Source organism: Podarcis filfolensis, assembly GCF_964270895.1.
Source record: "Podarcis filfolensis genome assembly, chromosome: 2".
Taxonomy (NCBI): domain Eukaryota; kingdom Metazoa; phylum Chordata; class Lepidosauria; order Squamata; family Lacertidae; genus Podarcis; species Podarcis filfolensis.
This window is the reverse complement of record NC_139605.1, coordinates 96,591,196-96,614,721: the sequence shown is the minus strand read 5'-3', so window position 1 is coordinate 96,614,721 and position 23,526 is coordinate 96,591,196. Positions and strand designations below refer to the sequence as shown.

At 42.5% G+C, this 23,526-nt stretch overlaps 1 protein-coding gene across 1 annotated transcript in view; it reads left to right on the top strand.

Moving 5' to 3' along the window:
- Window positions 1-23,526, top strand: part of NPLOC4 (NPL4 homolog, ubiquitin recognition factor) — a 51,189-nt gene that overhangs the window by 12,717 nt on the left and 14,946 nt on the right. Inside the window, exons 4-12 of the mRNA XM_083599096.1 lie at window positions 1,094-1,276; window positions 3,555-3,603; window positions 4,400-4,494; window positions 5,222-5,345; window positions 6,619-6,798; window positions 12,096-12,182; window positions 13,463-13,534; window positions 14,885-15,011; window positions 16,505-16,665. Coding sequence (XP_083455222.1) covers window positions 1,094-1,276; window positions 3,555-3,603; window positions 4,400-4,494; window positions 5,222-5,345; window positions 6,619-6,798; window positions 12,096-12,182; window positions 13,463-13,534; window positions 14,885-15,011; window positions 16,505-16,665 — 1,078 coding nt within the window. The remainder of the gene's footprint in view (window positions 1-1,093; window positions 1,277-3,554; window positions 3,604-4,399; window positions 4,495-5,221; window positions 5,346-6,618; window positions 6,799-12,095; window positions 12,183-13,462; window positions 13,535-14,884; window positions 15,012-16,504; window positions 16,666-23,526) is intronic.

Here is a 23,526-nt window from a genome sequence, read left to right as displayed (position 1 = left end):
GGTGCTGTGGTCTAAACCACTGAGCCTAGGGCTTACCGATCAGAAGGTCAGCGGTTCGAATCCCCGCAACGGGGTGAGCTCCTGTTGCTCAGTCCCTGCTCTTGCCAACCTAGCAGTTCTAAAGCACGTCAAAGTGCAAGTAGATAAATAGGTACCGCTCCAGCGGGAAGGTAAATTGTGTTTCCGTGCGCTGCTCTGGTTCGCCAGAAGTGGCTTAGTCATGCTGGCCACATGACCCGGAAGCTGTACGCCGACTCCCTTGGCCAATGAAGCGAGATGAGCGCCGCAACCCCAGAGACGTCCACGACTGGACCTAATAATGGTCAGGGGTCCCTTTACCTTTACCTTAAGGACCACCTGGTTTGTTGCTGTGCACTGAGCCTCTTCGCTTGAGCCCCTTTCTCAAAGCTTAGTGAGAAAGCCAAGCTAAGAAATGATAGTGAATAGTGTGTGTGTGCACATGCATGATAGAGAATGGAGTGTATGTGTGATTTGGCCCTGCCCACTTTCCCCCAAGAAAACCCTGCTTTGCCGGTGTGTGAAAAGGATTCTACACCCTGCTATGAGTTGCCCAGCCTCCCCGTACCAAGTTCATCCCAGCTGCATTCCTGTCTGTCTGCAAATATGGGGAAGAAGGTCCGTGGGAGTCATTCTACCTGTGTTCCTTTCCTTTCTGTACATTGTGATTGCCGGCACCAAACAGGTAGGGAGCAAGCAGATTTGTGATGGGATCACTGAAATCCATTGCGTGACTCCCATTTGCCCATGTGAGTGTCTGGCTTCTGTATACGCGGCCCGTCATTTCCCACCGGGTGCAGCCCTTGGAGCCAATATGGCGAATGTGTAGGCTTCACATAATTGCTTGTGAATTATCGACACTGAGGCACGGGGGTGGGGTGGTACCTAAGTATGAAAGTGGTGTTCATTTTCATAATTGAAATTTCATAATTTCCATTTTCCCCAGAGTGGCTGGGGAAACTCAGACAGATGGGTGGGGTATAAATAAATTATTATTATTATTATTATTATTATTATTATTATTATTATTAATTATTTGGTAATGGTTTTGTCACATTTTTGTCTCCAATTATAGGCATGGGGATATGCTGTTTCTCTTTCCCTCGAGTCCAGCTGGCTCTTCCTCTGAGAACATGGATACATCATCAATGTCTCAAGGAGTTCGCCCTCTAGGTGTTCCCCAGGTGGTAGAAGATGAAATTGACCAGTACCTAATAAAACAAGATGGAAAGATTTACAGGAACAAAGATCAGCAACAGTAAATACCATTGCACTTTCTCTCTGGACTTTATAGAGCAGTTCTCAAAGTTCCATAATATTACACGGGGACATTTACTGTTAGAAGCTTTTCCAAACCTAATTAATGTCAATCCATGCGATTCACCTTGCAGCACTCACTCTTCTCAGATTGCTGGCAAGCAGGTCATATGAAAAGGGGCCAGGAAAGGGGCTGTATGGGTCTATTTCAAGGTTCTTTGTCAGGGGACAGAATTTGGGGAATTATTTTTTTTTTAAGGTGAGGATTGCTGCATTGATATGTAGCCCAGATAGTGAACATAGTGGTAGGACATCCTTAAGAAAGCCAGCCTCGCAGTTTGAGAACCCTTGTGAAAAAGCTACCAGTTCTGTCTCTGTGCTGTCCAAGCTGTAAAGTCGTTTATACCACGGTGGTTGTATGACTTGACTCAGTAATATTTTATTTATTAGATTGATATACCACCCTTCATCATAAGATCTCAGGGCGGTTCACAGAATAAAATACCAGATAAAAACAAGCAAATAAGTAAAACACAACAGCAAAACAATAACCCCCCTTCCCACAAATGCATTTAAAAGGCTGTACTATAGAATATTAATCAGCCAAAGGCCTAGTTGAAGAAGAACGCTGGCGCCTCAAAATATATAATGAAGTTGCCAGGTGAACCTCCTTGGGGAGAGCATTCCATAAACGGGGAGCCACTACAGAGATGGCCCGTTCTCGTGTTGCCACCCTCCGGACCTCACATGGAGGAGGCACATGAAGAAGGGCCTCAGATGATGAACGCAAAGTCCAGGACAGTTTTATCTGGGGAGGGGTGGTCCTTCAGGTATTGTGGCTCCGAGCTGTTTCAATACATACTGTTACCCGGTCAATACAGAATTTGCAAAAGTTATATCATGTAGTATGTTAATGGACGATCCCCACCGCACCCCAATAATAAATAAACCATCTGTAATATTGTAATGTGTATGGTGCTGCAACAGCCCATCACTCTTGCACAAAAAGTGTTAGTGTTTTGGAGAACAATGAGATGACTAGCCTTGCTAGTCGTCATCACGCTCATTTGAAGTTGGTTCAAACGTTGATGTTTCTATAAATACGAAAAACAATAAAACTCGCATTACAGAAAGGCTGTGTGTATATTTAGTTGTCGTTTCAAAGAAGCTGTGAAAATGGAACCCACTGCACAGAGTAGCAGGCATCATGATTCTAGAGCCTCTGCCTGGTTTTATGTCTTTGTCTTTATGCTGCCTTTTTTTCTTTGAGTTGAAATAGCCACATACCTACAGAGTTGTCACAGGTTTTGTCAATTATGTTGAGACTCCAGCTTAGAGTTGCCATGTATTTCCTTTATGGAAGCTTTAAAGAAGCTTGAAACGCTCAGCTCTCAAGAGGAATATTGAAGACGTCCCGTGGTTTGACCTGTGACTGGGAAGGGACATTGTGACTACCTGTTGGCCGCTTGTTCACTGTAACGATCATCCTATTGGTAGTAACTCGCAGAAGAGTTGGACTTAAAATTTAAAAATGGCATGGTTCAATTTAAAATGTAATAGCTCCGTTTTGCCCCTTTATATGACCTTGCGTACATGTGAATCATTGCTTCGGTGAAGATCAAAAAGTGGAAGCCCTTGAATAGTGAACTTTTGTCTAGACATTTTTAACAGCAGTTCAGTGATAAAAATTGTGCTCATAAAACCATCAAAGGCAAAATTCTCTGCTCTTTTGTTAAGAGGCTATGCCTAACTTTTCCTACATATATTCCTGGAGAATGTATTATGTTGTTGCTAGCAATAGCGACAGACTAACATTTATTGAGGAAGGAACCAACAGTGAACCAAGAAACTGATTCTTAGAAGGCTATATGAGTGCTGAGCGCTAGAGGCGTATTTCATTGAATGAGGATGCACTGCCTAGTGTTTCTCATTATCCTTTATCAGCTGGTATACACTGCACCTGTCCTAAAAAAATAGCCAATCTGTGTATTGCAAAAAACTATGGTGTCTTAATTCAGCGCTCTAAATAATTAGTTTCTGATACCTGGTGGTGAAAATTAAAGCTAGATGATGCAGTAATTTAATTAGCAGGTGTAGGCTTCTCTGATATGTTAATGTCTGACCATTATGATGATTATTATTTTTAAAGCAGACTTGCTGCTGGTTTTTCCAGTTACTTCTGTTAAATTTGTTAACTCCGTAAAAAATGTATGAAAACTTCAGAGTGCTTTTCGGCTTCTAGGGAACATGGTTGTTGACTTTTGTTTCTCTTTACACAGATGTCGACATGGCCCGCTGGGCAAATGTGTGCACTGTGTACCATTAGAGGTAAGGAGTAAAACTGTAGCTGCTATGGTAATATTTTACTTGTTAAAATGTGTCCTCCCCCCCCCCCCCCGAATATAGTTGCTTTAATGGCAGCAATTGAGAGGACGCTGCTGAAACATTAATGTGTCCTGTCTGTGCTGATAATGGCCAAAGAGGCTGAACAAGTCCCTTGGATATATCTTGTCTGAGCAGTACTTGCATTTATCAGGCTTTTGACATCTGTTTTTCTGCAGTAGTGGATTGAGCAGGCTATATCACTAAATGCTCAAGCAAAGCTCTCTCTTCCCCTGCCCTCACTAAATTTGTGTGCACTTTGCTTTTTTGGCATTATGGATTTTCCGTTCGTTTGCAGAGGTGCACTTCAGAACAACTTGTGCTGTATTCTTATATACTGCAACAGTTCTGATTATTATTTCCTTTCTCAGTTGTGTAGAGATCTTCCGATAGAGACAAACGGGGACACATTTCACCTGTGCCAGAGTTCTCCAGGCATGCTTGATCAGTTAGCCTTTAGCTCTGCCAGTTAAAAAGAAGAAGACTATTCTACCCATGAGACAGGTTGGGTTTCTGAAGACATTTTGAGTGGGGCTAAAACTTCTACTGTCTGGAGAAAGGCCTCCACCATTCTTGTCAGGCTAGTAACAGCTGTGGAAAAGAAGCACAAAGCTTTCTGATTCTTTCCACATTGAATGCTAGCAAAGGAGTTCGGACAAAAACATCCATTTGTTCAGTGATCAATGTGTTATCAAGTAGGTGTCTGACCTGGTTTTCCTTTATGCATTTCTTTTTTTGGCAGCCTTTTGATGAGGATTATTTAAACCATCTGGAACCCCCTGTGAAGCATATGTCATTCCATGCCTACATCAGGAAACTGACCGGAGGCGCAGACAAGTAAGAAACTTGCACCTTTTCTTCAGAGAAAACTCTTTATAGATGATAAAACAGAATGTGAAAATCCTTAAGATTATTTATAGCCGGGGAAACTAATTCACTTCAAGCAGTGGCAAAAAGGTAATTTTCAAAACAGTTTTGCAGAGAGGAGGAAAGATTGAGAACTTCATAGTTATTTCCCTCCCTTGATCAGCAGATCTTTTCCTAAACCAGGACCACAGATGGATGCCATTGGCATAGTTTTGTGAAGGGAGGTTGCATTTATTTAAGTCAATGATTTGTGATCTCATATACATTGCAAGAACACTGCAAGGACTCTGTACACACGCAAAAGAGGTGTGAAACATTCATTGCTTCCTAAGCACCTTGTCTTACCATCACGACGAAAGCAACCTGCAGATGCTCTAGTTGATGTTGATCTTTCACACACAGACTCCAGTCCATGTGTCGCTGAGTCCTGTATCCCTGTTTCCAGCATGTCTTGACATTTTTGCTAATGCCAGCTATAATGAGGGGAGATAGGTTGACTTCTGCAATGCATTGCTAGTTACACCCCACCCCCAGATTTACACTTGGGCCTGGGACATGTTGTGTGTGCAACTATTAGAGCACTGAGCCTGACGAAATGTTCTGATCTGATGTCTGTTGCACACCACTCAGCATAGGAGCTTCTTTTGTTTTTATAAATACTTGGGTGGTAAGTATGTCCTTTGTTTTCCCTGTTTAGGGGGAAGTTTGTTGCCCTTGAAAACATTAGCTGCAAGATTAAATCTGGGTGTGAGGGACATCCCCCGTGGCCAGAAGGCATTTGCACTAAGTGCCAGCCAAGTGCCATCACACTCAACAGGCAGGTAAGTTCAGAACAGCAGAGGCATTTGTTATGTCTGCTGTTTTTCTTTTTGGAAATGAATGTCCAGCTTAGATTTGGGTGCGTTTTTCCCTTGGTGTAAACACGGTTGGTTAGCTTTTGCAGAGGATGACAGGGACACGTTCTTATTCCTTGTAACTGGAGGACTCATGTTCTTGACATGAGATAGGAGAGGAGCCTTTAGTGGATTTGAGAACCACCTGCTCAGATTTCTTAATACGATCACAAAAAGCTGTGGACTTGTAAGAATGGAGTAAGTGGTTGGTGAAAAGGGATCTAGGTCTTATTTTCTTTGAATTCCTGTAATGTATACTGGCTCTGTTCAGTCATAATTCTCAACTGGGTTTTAGATTTAACGTGAAGGAACCGCAGGCTTATGAGATTTGCTTCCTGCTCCTTTGGGTCAGCCACAGCGAGGGAGTTTGGAAGCTTTTGCTTCCATTTTCAACTAACTGATTCATTATGTCCCAAGCCAGGCATACTGGTTAGTTGATTTGGGAGAACAAGCCAACTTAACCAAGGTTAATGACCCTTGCTTGTTTCTGTAGACTGTAGTTAATGCTAACCACGGTTTTAGCTTTGACTATCACAGTCATCCATGGTGAACTGAAAATATAAATGAAAGCTTCCATCTTGTTTCTCATGGCTCCATCGGAGAAGGAAGACAAATATAGTTTGTGAGTCTAAGGCAGGGGTCGGCAAGGTTTACCTTGCCTGGGCCAGATCAATCCCGCAGAGATCCCTCTGTGGGTTGGATTGCGCACGCGTGCTGGCAATTTTCAGTGCCGCGGAAGGCGAGTCCCCACACTGCGCTGTGCTGGTTTAGCACAGCTCAGTTTAGGGGCGGCTTGTGGGCCAGTCAAACGACCTCCGCAAGCCGCTTCTGGCGCATGGGCCTTAGGTTGGTGACCCCTGGTCTAAGGCTCATGTATAGCACTAAACCATGGTTGAGCATTAACAGCTGAACTAGATCTCTGATTTACCGTGTGAGAACTATTGTGGTAGGGGGGATGGGTTTTGAAAAAGTGGTAGAATAGTAGGGGCAAACGATTTCTCTCCACTGTTTTCCTCACTGATCCATAGCCTATACAGCCTAGGCAAGTCAGTTGAGAATAAAGAGGTGTCAGTCTGTGAGACAGAATTGAGTTAGAATATAGCAAGCTCAAATCTTATGTAGACTGGGTGACTGTGTTGAACATCATTGATCCTTATCAAAGGGCTTTGCTTGATACATTATTATGCTTTTCAAACGGCAGAAATACAGGCATGTGGATAACATCATGTTTGAGAACCATACAATTGCAGATCGTTTCTTGGACTTCTGGAGAAAAACGGGAAACCAGCATTTTGGGTACTTATACGGGAAGTATACAGAGCACAAGGACATCCCTCTAGGTATCCGAGCTGAGGTTGCTGCCATCTATGAACCTCCACAGGTAACAGATACTCCGCTGTAAAATGTCTTGGTTTGCTCCATTTGGAAAGGTGCCTGGGAAACAAAATAGACCTTAGCACTTGCTGACACTGGAGTAAAACTGTCAACTTTAAAGCATGCAGCTATTTTGTGGTGACAAAGCCTCTCCACAAATGGCACATGTGTCAGCTTTGTGACTTTATAGTCCTGATACTGTGCATTTATATATGCAAGTAAGTTCTCACTGAGCTCAGTGGGGTCTACTTCTATGTAATTGTGCATGGGGTTATGACTCGCTGTATTTTGGAGGTGAGGCAGTGGTACCGCTTCATACCCCATGGAGAACCTGTCTTGCCCACAGCATTTGTAGCCATCTCTGCAAAGAACCTGTTTATTGTTTGCTTTGGCCACCTTGAGAGAAGCTACTGCCAGGGCAAACAACAAACAGATCACCGTATTTTTCGCACTATAAGACGCACCAGACCATAAGAAGCACCTAGCTTTTAGAGGAGGAAAATAAGGAAAAAAATATTCTGAATCCCAGAGACATGTTCTGTTGCATATGCTGACTGTTTGTGGGTGTGGGTGGGTGTGGAGTACACACACACACACACACACACACACACATAGCTGCACGAAGCCTCTTCAGGGCAGGGGGAGCCTTCATCCCGCTGCCCTGAAGAGGCTTCGCGCGGCTAAGCCAGAAGCTAGAACAGCGAGAGGGATCGCTGCATAGCGATCCCTCTTGCTGTTCTGGCTTCTGGGATAGCTGCGCAGCCTGCATTTGCTCCATAAGATGCGCACACATTTCCCCTTACCTTTTAGGAGGAGAAAAGTGCATCTTATAGAGCAAAAAATATGGTATTTGCAAATATGGCTGCAATTGCTGTGGACTAGACAAATTGACTGGGGCGAGGGGTCAGCGACAACCTCTTCTTTTCCCCTTCTCAACAGAGCTCTAAATGGCAGAAAAGGGTAATTGAAAGAGGCTCTGATCTTATGAATATTGCACGAAGTCCCATTGAATTTGATAGGATTTAGAGTGCAATCCTAATCACGTTTACTCAGAAGTCCTGTTGAATTCAAAGGAACTTAACTCCCAGATAAGTGGGCTTCATTTTGCAGCCTTGGGGAGCAATCCTAATTGACCCCCCCTTAGCCTTGCAGGGCCACCACCATATCCTCAGCCTTCATCACCTGTGAAGATGTTGGGCACATTGTGGTGCAGTGATTGGGCCCAGTGCCTTCTGGATTCCCACAGATAAAAAGGTGGCAGGGGAGCTCCAATGCTTTGCCCTGCTGCTATTGAACTATAGTAGCTTATGGTGGACTGGAAATTTTTGAAGCTGTACGGTCATATAAAGTCACTAGGTGGCACTAGCAGCTGGGTCTCATAGCTGCAAGATGAAGTGGAGTAGTGTGATTCAGATGAATGTTAAGGGGAAACTACAACTTCACAACGGAATGGAAATTTCTAGTAGAATAAATTTGTATAAATATATAATTTTCTAAATTAAGGGAAGGGAGTGTCTACAGCCACCAAGCGAAAACATTCCTCTTTAACTAGGCCTTTTGCTGTTAAACAATCTATAGCCTTTTCAATATGAATGTGTGTTATTGCACTTTTTTTTATTTATGTTATGTATTTTGTGTGGGTTTTTTGGTTAATTGCCCTCCGATCCTTGAATGAAGAGCTGTATATAAATTTAATTAATGGTGATGATAGAGATCTGGTTGGATCAGTGGTTCATGAATTTTTGTTTGGTTTACTAGCCAAGCTCAGTCCTTCTTGATGGCACCCATTCTTGTGACATGCGCAGAGAACTCATGAGAGGGTGTTTTCCTCTATAGCTGGGCTTTTGCAAAAAGTGCAGGCAGCACCTTTCTACTGCTCCCTCCTGCAAAATCTCAACAGGAACGAATAAAAATTAACTTTTATGTTCCTCTTCACTGAGGTGTGGGAGAAGTTTTTCTCCTATAAGCTGGACTTTTGCAGAAAGCACTATTTGTATGCTATGGCTTCTGCCAAAGTGAAGGGAAAGAAACTATCCCACTGCCATGACAGACACACACCAGACTCCCTTGTAAAAAAAACAGGGGCCATTTTTTCCCCTGCTTATATGGATTTTTCAGGAGGTAGGAGCAAAAATCCTCTGCCACTTTACGCAAAAGCCTACCTTTCAGGACAGAATCCATCTTTCCTTTCTTCCCCATTCTTGGAGGAAAGGAAGCGTGGCTTCACTCTCACAAACTGAGTTTGGGTGAATACAGAGGGGTGTTCACCGGATGAAGACAAGGCGCTTGCTGTTGGCAAGGAGGCAAGTTGGTTTATGCAACCTTGCATTGGACAATCTTTTGTAGTTCAGATTGATTTAACTCCTTTCAACTGATGCTGCATCAAACTTAACCCAGCTGACGTATTCACTTTAGAAGGGCATTTCTGGATTTGAAAGCTGCAAGTGATGGAGAATTTTGATCAGCTATTAAAGAGGTTGCTATGATTATCATCCTTGTTCAAAACTATTATTATTATTATTATTATTATTATTATTATTATTATTATTATTATTATTTACTACTACTACTACTACTACTACTACTACTACTACTACTCCACCCATCTAACTTGGTTGCCGCAGCCACTCTGGGCTGCTTTCAACATACATAAAAACGTAACAAAACACCAAACATTTTAAAACTTCCCTATACAGGGCTGCCTTCAGTTGTCTTTTGAAGGTTGTATAGTTACTTAGCTCCTTGACATCTGATGGGAGGATGTTCCACAGGGTGGGTGCAACTACCAAGAAGGCCACTTGTCTTTATAGTTTCTCTGCCCATTATTAGCATCAAAATATATAGCATTTTCCACCATGCAACTTTAACATAGTGACCAGAGAGCAGCAAGTGAGGATACTAGGACCAAGTAGTTTTCACAGCACTTACTAGTGTATCAGGTTGTAGTTGAGGAAAGAGGACAGTCTGTTGTCCTATGATCCTCCTTTGGCCATTTTATAAAATGCTGTCTCAACATATAGTGGTGACCTTGGAAGTGTTGGTGGGGAGCTCCTACTGAGGAGGGAGCTCCTTGCTTAGTCATAAAATATATGTCTGTTGGGTGATTTGAGACATGCATGCAGTAATAATTCATTGGTGCGCTGTTCAGTGGCAAGATTCATGAGTTTCTGTTAAGTTGCAAAATAAACTTACATCAGCGCCCTTGAATCCTCCGCACACCATGAAGCTAAGTGTTGAGCACTTTGTTCGCTTGCCAGTTTGTGTGTTTTGGTATTGCATCATGGTACAATGTGTAGAAACCAACAAGCAGCCATGCTAGAGGGGTTATTCTCTGGTTTTGTGGCTCCTGTGTGATTTATCAAAGCTGCACTAATGCTTGTTCAGCCCAAGATAAATAGATAGCGTCTACAGTTCCCATTTTAGATTCGTGATGATTGGCAGCTATTATGTCGTTGAAACCATGTGAATTAAAAGCATTGAGTTTGGAACTGATGCAAACACTATTGCTGTGATTTGCAAGAGAGGCTGTGTTCCTTGGTATCCTGGCAACCCTTCAAGATCTCTGCTGGCTTGGCCAAAGGCAGACAAGAGTTACAGTAGATCTGAGACACCCTTGATCCAGTTCAGTCGCCCTGTTAGTTGAGATACCACCTGATTTAATGCATCTGTTTCCTCAACAAGAAAACTTTGGGTGGAAGGTGTAAAAATAGCTGATGTTGCCTGTCAGTTAAATACAAGCTTATTCTTTCTGGACGAGAAAAGCCAGCTTGTCAAGTATGTAACAGAATATGGTAGTAGAGTTCTAAGGAGGAAGAATGGGAGGTGTCAATTCAAAATATTGATGGAGGATGACTTTTGATTGTTCCCCTACATTAAAATATATATATTTGCAAGTAGAACAGTGCCACAGCAAAAAGTCAGCCGGGCTTTCTCCCTGATAAGTTAATTATTTACTTGCTGATGAACTTTCACATGGGAAAGCATTCAAAACAGCACCCCCACTATTCAGTCTGAAGTTGTACTTGGTCAGTAGAGCATGAGACTCTTAATCTCAGGGTCATGGGTCAAGCCCAACGTTAGGCAAAATACTTAGAGAAAAACTCTGACTCTCAAAGCATGTTTGAGAGAGAATCCACAATCCAGAGAGAAGTCTCTGCACTCCTGAGATATATTCCTGAGTGCTTTCCCGTATTTTCTGCTTCCATATGGCACAGAATTTGACTTTTGAGATAGAGACTAGCTTGAATGTGAGGTGCTTATGGCAGATTTTTATAGCATGCGAAGGGAAATTATCACTGTTAGCTGCCTGTTAAATTTTCGTATAAGTATTCATATAATACAAATAATGAATCAAGATTAAGGGGAAGAATCATAATTAAAAGTTTAGTCTTAGGAAACACGTATCGTACCATAAGGTGGTTCATAAGTATTTGGAAAGAAAAGAGGCTTCTAATAACTATATAGAATTATTGAAAATCCAGCCTTCTGTTTTCAGTCAGATAAGTAGGAAGCTAAGGAGCAAGGCAGAATTAGATAAGAGTGTCGAAGTTGGAAAGGGAGAGACTAGAAGATAAGAAATCTGTAAATTAGAGACTAGAGAATAAAAGGTTGTGGGTCAGGTGGCTTAACTTAAAATTAATTAATACCTTGTGACACATTAATGTCCATGCATCAAAAAAATATTGCTGGGTGCCCTATATAGGTAAGGAATCCAATGTTAAGCAAACAGTGATGGCGAGGGTAAAATTGCCAATGCGTGAGATACTAGAAGGATTTCTAGATCACAAGCTTTAAACACAATTTGTAAGAGGCTTTGTTTTTTAAAAAATACTTCATTTGCTCCTTGCTTAAGAAGATTTGATGCAACCCCAATGGGGATCACAGCTGGGCAGAGTGCTGCTGAGCTTGAGTCCTGCTTCTGATCTTCCTATGGACATCTGCTTGACCAGTGAGAACAGGATATTGAACTAGATGGGTCATAGCCTGATCCTTCAGGCCTCCTCTTAGATTTTTACGGGTGAAAGAATGTAGGTTTCTTTACAGTTATGTGTTGGGAAATGACTGGTTTTCGTAGAGAAGCATAGCTCATTGTTCAAATTAATATTCAATAGAACCAGCAGTCAATAGCCTGGTGTCACACGTATCAATGTAACTGCAGCGAGACACAGCAGCTTGTCAATATTCATTCTCCTGACATTTCCTATCGTTTCTTTCTCGAGAACGAAACATTTTGTCTCCTTAGGATGCTAAATGTCCACCCCTGTTTGCAAACTGGTTCTCTGTTGCTTTTCTCTTTATTTTCAGATTGGTACACAAAACAGTCTGGAACTCCTAGAAGACCCAAAGGCGGAGATTGTGGATGAGATTGCAACCAAGCTGGGCCTGAGGAAGGTAATAAAAACGTGTGTGGGCCAGGATATAGGGGGAAACCTTTGAAAGGAGCTGGAAGGTTGGCAAATGTAAGGGATCTGGTTTGTTGGAAGCTAATTGGCCTAGTGTTGTTTCAGCATGCAGGCTGTACTGGAGGTTTTGTGACCTGTGCAGCTTTTTGCTGCTGCATAGTCCTGAGCCAACATGAAACTGAGTGGAAAGTGTGGGTTGGTGTAGTTAAGCAGATCTGTGTTGCCAGTAGCACATGCAGATGTGGTTGCATAGTTTTGAATTCCTCAGTCTGCTGATCAGGCTCCTGCTTATCAGCTGTTTATTATAAAGGCAGGTGAAGCAGGAATCTTGGTGCAGCACCTTAAACAGTGCCCCAGCTGTGCTTTTCTGATATGACTGGGGTAGAGAAGATTTCCCCTCTTGGAAATCTCCTCCTTAATCTGCAGACTGTCAGCTTTTTAATCAATTCTGACACCACCCTTACGCAGATGCCTTTCAGATCCATACTTAGTTTTCTTGCCTTTATGAAGATACTGCTTATGTTGCAAAAATAAAGGATAAAATACATTGCTTCCTCACCCCCCAAAAAGGGTTGAGTGGGTCATATAGGGCAGATTAGTCATTCAATTTGGGTTTATATAAGGCATCTGTGTTTAAGATACAAAACAATTTGTTTTTGTTTGAATCTAGCCTTTGTTTTATCCTGGTTTTATGGTTATTTTGCTATACAGATCATCACTAATAACATCTACAAAGCATATCAGGTTTAGCTCTTGATATTTGTTGCAATTGTAACAGCAACATCTGAACAGCAACTGAGCGCTTGAACAGTGAGCAATGGATATGAATACTGTACGGATCTACATTTCAGAAAGGCTTGCACTTCTTTAGCATGATCAAGTGGGATTCAGGAAATAGGAAATTTGAGAGGGTTCCCTTTTAGATTAACCAGCATAGAAACTTGATATCTTGAGAGCACTTCTGTGAACTGCTTTTGACTCTACAGTGTGGACACAGAAAAGTAAATGTATTTTTATGAGTGAGGTGCGGAGGAGAATCCCTGCAGTCTCCAGATCTTTCCATAAGGAGGCATAAAACTGCCGGTCTCTGCAAATGTGTGAATTGTATTCAAATGAAGTCTGTGTAGCTAAGGGAGTAATTTCCTTCAGGCTGCTGTTGAGCAGGCTTTCTCAAAGAGCTTCCTCTAGCCAAGAACATTTTGTACCAATGTGGGAAGGTCACCTTAAAAAAAAATGGTAGAAGAATTAAATGAGCATTTGTGTTTTAAGGTTGGCTGGATATTCACAGATCTGGTCTCAGAGGATACGCGGAAGGGGACTGTCCGGTATAGCCGGAACAAGGTGAGAAGCGAGCTTTTTCTTTTTTGTCCTTGCACTCTTTTATTTGCAGGCTTTGAAGGGGGGGGGGAAACCATCTTAAGCAGAGAACTATGTGTGTAGATTGATGCCTTGCTTTTAAGGGTGGGCCTTGTTTATTAAAATTAGAATATTGCATGAGTTTGGAGGGAATTTAGAGGAGCCATGAATGTTTTAGAATGGAGCTTTGTACGGATAGGATGTCAGGATGGTTTGAAATCTCTCTGGATTCTTGGATACCTGGCGAAGGTGCACTACAAACACAAAATCCTAGTTCTCTTTCCCTTAAATACGACTTCACTTCATCTTGCTTGTTTTTAAAATGTTTCAGCAGCGCCAATACCATAAGATCCCATTGTAACTTGTTCTTGTATCTATCTAAGCTTACAAGACTGCTTTTGTATACCTTCCTTGATTTTCCAAATCTCCCGCAGCTGTGGTCACAGGAAGCAAGCTCTTATTCTGCAGTTTGTTTCAACCCAGCACATAGCAATGTTCCACATACCTGATTATTGTTAATGCTTCCCTCTGCTGGATAATTTCTGTCTAGTTTTCCTCCTATCCTTCTGAATCCTCTTTCTAGGTCTTCATTTGCTGCCCTTACTTGGACTTTCTATAGTGAATTATCTCAACCAACCACTATTCTGTGACCATAACCAAGTACCATAAGCTAATAGGAGGCTTTGCCTACTTCCACTATAGTGAAAATCAGGCAGAAATCTAAAACAGCCTGCTTGCTCATGATGAAGTACACCCCATTGCATTATTCATTTTATAGTTTGATCACACATTGGGGAAATTAACCTTTCATGGGGAAGTTATTGTCTGGGTTCTCCTTCTGCCCTAATTTTGCCACCTCCGTTCTTTACATCAACCAGATGTGAGCATGAAGACCTTGGACCATATGTCAGGCTCAAGATGTTTTTCACCTCAGCTTGTAGACTTTCGTTAGATTCTGGGCAATCTTAACTTCTGCGAATCTGAAAACCAGTAAATTTTTTAGTTGTCATAGTTCTAAAGAGAGCTCATAAAACCTGTGTCCTAAAAGTTCAGCGACCAGAAGCCAAATAAACTTGCCTGATTTATTTCTCGTTTTAAAAAACTCCTTTAAAAAGCTTGGTTTTCCTAGTATGATAGGAATTGTTTGCTGAAACTAAAGCTTTGCAGGTTGTAGTGCCTATGCGTAGTGATGATTTTCCAAGATGGTCATCTGTGCTAGATTTAGAAGTTACTAATCCATGCTTCATTTTAGAAAGCACTCCTGGGTTACCTTAAATGCCACTTGTGCAATGGCTCCGTCTCTTTAACAGTGTCTTGCCTTCTCGCCTTCTTTAGGATGCTTATTTCTTAAGTGCAGAAGAGTGCATCACAGCTGGGCATTTTCAGAATCAGCACCCAAACATTTGCCGCCTGTCCCCAGATGGTCACTTTGGATCCAAGTTTTTCACTGTGGTGGCTACAGGTAAATCAAAACAAAATGCAACCACTTTTGCAAACACCTGAAATGTTTCATAACCCTCCACTTCCACTCCATTAAAGCAGCAAGCTTTTCAGAAATTGAGACCAGTAAAAGAAAACAGTGTTTTTGGCCATGAGGTGGTTTCTAACTGCATGTGCTTAGGAACCCTTTGCAGGCTAAAAAAAAGCCCGCAAACCCAGGAGCAGTGGGGCTTGCATGTGTGCCCTTGCCCCCATTCTCTGTGTTTAAACCTGAGTGTTTTCAACTTTAGTTGAAGAGGAAACCTCCTTCCCCTCCCCAAAATGGAGTTTGGTTATTTGGAAATGCTTATGTTAGTAATGTTAAAACCGTGCATGAATTAAAGCCAGTCATTCTGCCTTCCCATTACATCTTATACTGGGGTGGGAGGTGCTGATAAACAATATGCATCTTTCCTTTCCTTTGGTTTAAGAATCTCCTTGACAAATGCCCCTCCATGTGCAATATTTAATAAAGCTTTTCAGTGGTACCTTTTGCCAAGACGAGGACTGTGTGAGATGAAGCTGAAATCTCCTGATTGTATGAGAAAGTGTTGCTTAGTGCTGCACGCACAAGAAAAGTCTACAGCACAACATAAAAATCACAGTGGCCTGGCCTGGCACTGTACTGTTCTATGATAATGGTGGAAACCCAGTAAAACATAAAACTATTTGCGCATGTAAATGTATAAACTGCGCAAATACATGTGACCTCTTCACTGTATGCAGTCATTTATGTGACTTCTTAACAAATCCCCTCTATCTGGATACCTCTCTTGGAAAGTTGGGTACTGTTTGGCATTTGAAACTCTTAAGCCAATACAGGCTCAGAAGAAGAGTCCTTTGTACAGTCATACCTCGAGTTGTGAGCGCTGTGGGTTGCGAGTTTTCGGATTGTGGATCACACCGAACCCGGAAGTACAGTGGTACCTTGGGTTAAGTACTTAATTCGTTCCGGAGGTCCGTTCTTAACCTGAAACTATTCTTAACCTGAAGCACCACTTTAGCTAATGGGGCCTCCTGCTGCCGCTGCGCCGCCGGACCATGATTTCTGTTCTCATCCTGAAGCAAAGTTCTTAACCTGAGGTACTATTTCTGGGTTAGTGGAGTCTGTAACTTGAAGCGTATGTAACCTGAAGCGTATGTAACCCGAGGTATCACTGTACAGGAACGGGTTACTTCCGGTGTTCACGCATGCACAGAAGCACAAAATGACATGTGCAGAAGCGCCAAATCGCGTTATGCGCGTGCGCTGATGCGGCGCTGCGGGTTGTGAGCGCTGCAGGTTGCGAACGTGCCTCCCGCATGGATCACGTTCACAACCCGAGGTATGACTATACTTAAGGCAGAAAATCTGGATTTGATGAACTTACATTTATTGGCTCAGCGACATCTTATATCCATTTTGAGTGTGCTACAACCTGTGTACATATATACCTTCTCCTTCTTGAGTGTCTTAAAGGTACCTTTTATCTCCAGGTGGTCCTGACAACCAAGTCCACTTCGAGGGCTACCAGGTATCCAACCAGTGCATGGCTCTAGTACGTGACGAGTGCTTGTTGCCATGCCGCGATGCTCCAGAGCTCGGCTATGCAAAGGAATCCAGCAGTGAACAATATGTGCCTGATGTGTTCTATAAGGCAAGTGTGGATAACCTCCATTGACATGTGGTCCTTTCCCATTTCTGGGAAAGGGGTATGGTTCACTCTCTTCTTTTCTGTAAGGTAACTAAACAGTAGTGGCAAGCTATGGAGGGTAGCCCTTTCCCAATACTTAAAGTCTGGAATTTCCTTCTGCCCTTGGGAGGGTGCTTAGCCTTCTCCTGAAAGGCTGTTGGAAGCCTAGGCTAATGGGTTTTCATGCCCAAGCTAGCTGTCAAAGAAAAAGGTGCACTAGCTGTTCTATCATCTTTCTCTGGGTTGATTGCTGCATGGGCAGCAGTTTTCCTGGCACCCCCTTCCTTCCTCTCCTACCTAGCTCTGGAGACAACCTGTCTTGTCTGCCCAGTGCATTGGAAGGTGTTGCCACTGAACCATATCTCCTGTCTACATTGGCATGTTTGGCCCGTGTTGTTCAGAGCGGTGCATCAGCGTTGGGGAGCCACCTAAGTCAAGATTCTGCCATGGCTCCACAGTTGCTGCTTTTGATGTTGTCTCTATCGGATCCACAACAACACCTCTGAACCTTAAAATTATAGGGCAGGCATAGGCAAACTCGGCCCTCCAAGTGTTTTTGGGACTACAACTCCCATCATCCCTAGCTAACAGGACCAGTGGTCAGGGATGATGGGAATTGTAGTCTCAAAACATCTGGAGGGCCGAGTTTGCCTATGCCTGTTTTAGGGGGTCATCAAAACAGTAAGCTGTTGTATTGACTGAGTATAAATTGGATCATGCATTCTTGCACACACACACACACACAAGCTTGCAAACAGCAGTTCAGCAATATGTATGGAAATACAGATTTGCAATAGTTTCTTGCATAAATAAGCTCAATTTCCCTTTTCTTGAAAATCCTCCTATCATACTCCAGATCCTATTCAGCTTCAGTCAGAGGTAAGCTACTTTGTGCCCCCTATCGGGCCCTCTGAATTAATGATGCCACTTGTGTTTGGCTGTGACTGCCACCCCTCTTGTTGACTTCGGATTCCTGACTAATGTTTGCTGTTTCCTTTGCCCAATTATGCTTAGGTGAGATGCTCAGTGAAGCAAAACGATGCAGCAATAAAAGCTGCAGGTTTCTGACAGTCAGCGAGAATAGTTTTTGTTACGTAGGATATACTTATAAGACACCCGGTGAGCAGCATCAGTTGCTGCATAGTGACAAGTAGCAAAATAGAAAACGTGGATTCAGAGAAGGTAAATTTCGTGGTGGGGAAAGAGGGAGGATGAGAGCTTTGAGTGGAGAACGATGTAAAAAAAGGCATGGGTAGATCCAGAAGATTGGGCAGCAGGTAGGATATAAATAATTCCTCTGTTCTGTTAGTACAAGCAGACAGCATTTTTCTCCCCCCCCCCTTATGTCTGCCTTATATGTTGCTATTCAAGAAACAAAAAATTTGAGATATTTTCAGTACTTCACTTTGTGTGTATGTGTGCTTTCCAAACCAGAAAAGTCTGAAGCAGACTTTAGAAGACTGAAATCTGATTACTCTCTTCTTTTTTTAGTATTGTGGTTTTTTTATCCTCTCAGCAAAAGTCTCCCTAAGATGGCAGCCTTTTGTAAGCAGTAATTAGTATGTGCAGCCGACACCCAATGCACAAAGTGTTGACGGTGGCACTCTGGAATGGGAATTTACTAAGGCCTCCGCTATCAGTCCCACTTCTGTTTACTTGTACAGTGTGAAGCCATTTTGTGTAGGGTTCTCACTTACACTTTTCAATCCTGCAGTACAGAAATTTCCAGCTATGGCTTGTGACTCAAAATTACATTGCTTCTACTTTCTTTGAATACAACCTTGCCTGGCTATATAGCTGTCACTTGAATTGATCACTGAGCCTTTAAAATTCAGGCTGCTCGGAAATATACTCTGGAATTCAGGCAAGTGTTTCAATAATCCTTGAGCCAGATGCAACGTAATGAAATCACTGGAAAGTTTAGTAAATTCTGTGTTTAAGGACCATTTGGGCCTTGATAAATGTGGAAGACCTGGCTCTTTAGACAATACTTTATCACAGATTTTGTGAGTGACAGCTTCATAAAGGATCGTTAAGAAATTGTCTTGATGCCAGAATATCTCTGGTAGGCTCTAGCCCTGTTAGAATACGAAGCACAGCCTTAGTCGTCAAGTACGGCTTTTCTTATTTTATTTGGCTGGTTATACTTATATACTTTTCAGTTCCTGCCTTGTACAGTAGGGGAGAGGTATTGTTTATGCCATATGACTTTATGACAACTTAGCGGGAACAATTTGTGGTCACCTTTTACATATTCAGAAAGCAAGAGATCTGCATCCATTTGCAGAAAACATATGAGCAAAATAATCCAAAGGTTCTGAGAATAAAATGTTTTCTTTTTTGAAGTCCATTTAGTGTGTTTTGAACTTTTCACTCTGTCAAGGTTATTTTACCGTTCTTTTCGTAAAAGGCAGGTGTGTTGAACCGAAGGTGAGACTGTCTCAGAAGGCTTGCAAATGCCATTTAATGGGGAGTTGCTGCAAGGATGAGCTCACATATGCTTATAGATTCCCTTCCTTTTAATATATGCTAGTTGGCTCGCTTTGATGCAGTGCTTATCTGGGGTGCTGGGCTGTTGGCCCAGAGAGGGAAGCTATCTGTAAGCCTTGGATAGTTGCCACCTGTGCCCTCATGGCGCCAGGTGGATTGATGGGAGGTTCTGGCCAAACTGATGCATGCTATCATTTGTATAAGTAACGAATGAATATTTTTCTGGGTGCAGACAAGTCATGGCAGCACCTCACTGCTGTGGTGTCTGACCCACGTCTGTAGTGGCTTTGTCGGGTTTGCAGGCTGTGTTGAAAGCTTACATTTCCCTTTATTATAGCACTATTCTGGCGTTCTTGACATCCTCCTTTGGTATCCCTGCAGCAAACCATTTTTTGCACAGACCCTCCTTTGGGCCTGTGGTTCAGAACAAAAGGTTGCCTTATTTTCTCCGTATTCTGTCCTTACCGTGGTATTAGGAGCACTTAACACTCAACGCCCCATTCTTGTGAGATGAAGGAATATATTTTGATCCAGGCCAGGGGTTTAGCTAAGGGAGGCTGTTGTCCTGCAGTGTTGGTTTATAACATGCCCAGAACAGGAAGACGTTAATGAGCTACTTGGACTAAATTATTTATTGGGGTAAAAGCTTTTTAAAGGTTGGTCTCTTGGCAGCCAGCTACTACAAACCAGCACAACTACCTTTCCAGAAAATTAGGAGAGATCTGCACTGGAGCTTTTTGGAGAGTGTGTGTGTGTGTGTGTGTGTGTGTGTGTGTGTGTATGGGTTAAGCACTCACATGAAAGAGCTTTTAGAAATTTGTTGGATCCGCCCCAAGAAGCCAATGTTTGTGTAATGTGGAGTACATTTATCTCGCAAGGTTAGCAGCAGTTTAAATACAGCAGAAGCTATTGAACCCCTGTGTCGTCTAGCTGGGTAGGAGAACAGATGCTCTTTAAACTCCTGCAGGCAGAGAAGAGGTGATGTATGTAAAATCAGAGAGACTTGAAGCGGTGCCTATGTGAAACTTTGCTCATTGCATAAAGTATACAGTCCTTGTATACTGTTTCTATATTTTTGGAAAACGTTTTTTCACGAAGTTGTCTCAATTGCTTGCTGCACGAAAGAAGCCCATGTTGGGATCAAAGCCACACGTCTAGGGGAAATGGCTGAGCGCGTTACTGGCTGCAGGGCCTCAGTGAGCCTAGAGGTGCTTAAAGGGCAAATAACAGGCTTCTTCTCTCTTGAGCCATCCTTGGGTGGTGCGCATCAGTGCGTGTTTGTGGGACAGGGCCGGAGGCTGTTGCACCCATGACGGCATGTTCCAGCCATTGCTTGTTCCCATGAGAATCAAGTATGACTCACTCATATCTCAAAAAGCACCAAAACAGGAAAACCAACAGCACCAGGTTTGCTCCAACTTTATGGAGCCAGGCATTTTTCTGACGCCTCTGGCCGTGCAAGACTTTTATGTCTTTACCACTCTCTTTATTTTGGCCCCTTAAAGACTAAATCAGCACTGGCAGCAATGCTTTTAACTGCATCTGGATGCTGAAATTTGACTGGTGTGAAGGGCTTGAGGCTTATGCTGGTGTGAACATTAGGAGTTTTGAGAACCAGAACAAAAAAAGCTGTTTAAATAGCTGTTCTCACTGTTGAGGAACACCTCCTCCCCTCACCCACCAATGGAGAGTGTGTCTGGAATGGAAAGTCTGATTCCCTGTGTTATTTATTTCATGTATTAATCACTTCCTATGAAGCATCTCAGTACAATACAATACAATACAATACAATACAATACAATACAATACAATACAATAAACATGTATAAAACAATTACAGATATAAAAACAATTTAAAATCCAGTGCAGAGACTGACTGAAATAAAAAAAATCCACTGAGGACGCCTTGCTGAAAGCAAGAAGTCTTCAACCAGTGTTAAAAAGACGACAGAGATTGTGCCTGTTCGATATGTAACAGGAGAGCATTCCAAGGGGCAGGTGCTGCCACACTAAATGCCCAACTCAGATACCATGTGGAATGGACTTCCTGATAAGATGGCATCTGAAGGAGGCCCTCTTCTGCAGAGCATAGTGATTGCTTTAGTATATAATGGCTGAGACTGTCTTTTAGTTATCTTAGTCTCAAGCTGTATAGGGCTTTGCCACCGATTCCAGCACCTTGAACTTAGTCTGATAGTTAATTAAGAATTAAGGCAGCCTTTATATCATTATCATGCATCCAACACCTGAGTAATCTGTAATGGTTTTTTATGCTTTATAAACTGCTTAGAAGCAGTTTGGCATCATGTAGTATATCAATTACTTGATAAAAGTACATTTCTCTGCTTTTCATCTGGATGTGGGCAGGCAGGGTATTTGCGACTTCCTGTAGCACCAGAAATAAGAGTTGCTAGGTTAACCATTTATAATGGAGAAAGGGCTAATTGCATTATTTTCAAGAATGTAGGAGTCTTGCATATGCTATCTTAGAAGACAATTCTTTCCTATCTCAACCAGTTTCCTCTTTCCAACTTACTTAAGCTTGGAGTGTATTTTGCCCTTGCGAGTCTGAATAAGAGAAGGCTGAATAATATGCTGCGTTCCTTTCATAGGTCTTTATCGAATGTCAACAGATACCAAGCCTAGAGGTTTTATAGGGCTGGGGGAGAACTTCTGACAAGCAGATGTTGTTTGACTTACATTTCGCATAACACTAGATGTCTATAAATTTTAGATCTCCTTTCCTAAAATATATTGGCATTAGTTATCATAGCATAGTCAGATGAAATCACTGGAAGCCGTGAGAGCCGAACACTCTTTAAAATTTGGCATTTTCATCCATTTGCAATTTGCATTAATGGAGAGCAGTTCTCCGTTTTTATGTTTCTGGGTGTTTCAAACACCTCCTCTTCTTCCTGAAGCAGCATCCAGCCAGTCTGCTAAGTTTGACTTTCCATTATCTGGCTGTCATCTTATTGGGCACCCCTGTGAGTCTTGTGCTCTTGAAGTTGGTTGCTGCACCGCAGGACTCCAGCTCTAGACTTATTTCATGGATGTCTCAACATTCCATCAAATGCAGCGTGCCAAAAAAGAAAAGGGAGGGGGAATCCAAAGGGGAATCTGAATTTTATGGATCCTTTGAAGCAGAGTAGCAAAGGTTTAGTGCTTTTGCAGGACTCTGCTCCCTTGTTGACTTTTGAAAAATACATATGATCTTAGGACCAATGCAAAGATGTCATCTTTCCCAGTGAGTTATGTTGTTATTGATGTTCTAACGTCCAGGAAATGTTTGGGGTTGGTAGAAGATGAAAGGCACATGAGGACACTTGTGTTACCGATAGACATTTTCCCCTTGCACCGTTCTTTTACAGACCGAAAAAACTGGATACGGTTTTGCATTTAGGCTGTCGCTTCAGCTTTGTATGGTACGCTGGTCTAAAGAATTGCCAGCTGCTAGATTTTAGTATGATATATCAGGTTTCCTCTTGTCAAGTCATTCCAGTGGCAATACTGGAAGGCCAAGCACTCTCTATTAAGAGCTGCCTGGTACTTGTTTTCTTCTAAAAAACCAGGACTCCTGGGTATTGTTGAGTTATGAGTGCTTGATGTGTACGAGACCTTTAATTCCGTCTGGGGATAAATTGAGAATCCTGATGTTCTGTTGATGTTGCCTTGAGACGGGGACATGAGATGCCGAGCACATACTTTCTTGGTTGTTGGAATCATTCAGAATATTCAGGATTCCTTTGCCCAGCCTCTTCCCACTCCCCCATATTTATAGAGCTGTACAGGGTTCTTTATGCCAGATTTCCAGTGACATATCCACTGAAATGTTCTCATCAACTTTCCTAGTTCCCAGCTTGCCTTTTGCTTATGAAACATCTACTTTCTAGCTCCAAATAGCCTGTTGTGTACCCCATTGCTACAGACTAGTTTTCTGCCCCCTACCTACTTTCTCTGGCCCCAATATAACCCATTTATACACTTCGCTACTTTCTTACTTCTTTTTTAAGAGGAAAGCAGAAAACTAGCAAATACCAGGATTGCCAGTTCAGCCGGCACTAGAATGGGGGCTATTTATCCCCCACATTTATTCTCAGTGCAACTCCTCTCTCATGTGGAAGAGTGACCCTGGTGACTCATATTTCAGCTTGTCATTCCACATGCCTCTCCATCCTTCTCTGCAGTGCTACTGTCTACCGACCTGTATCGCCTATCTGTACTTGCACATTTAATTGTGCTGGGGATAGGTAGTTTCATCAGCCCAGAAGGTTTTCATGTAGTTGTGTCAAGGCACTGCGGACAGGATGGTGGTCCCAGACAGGCTGGACAACG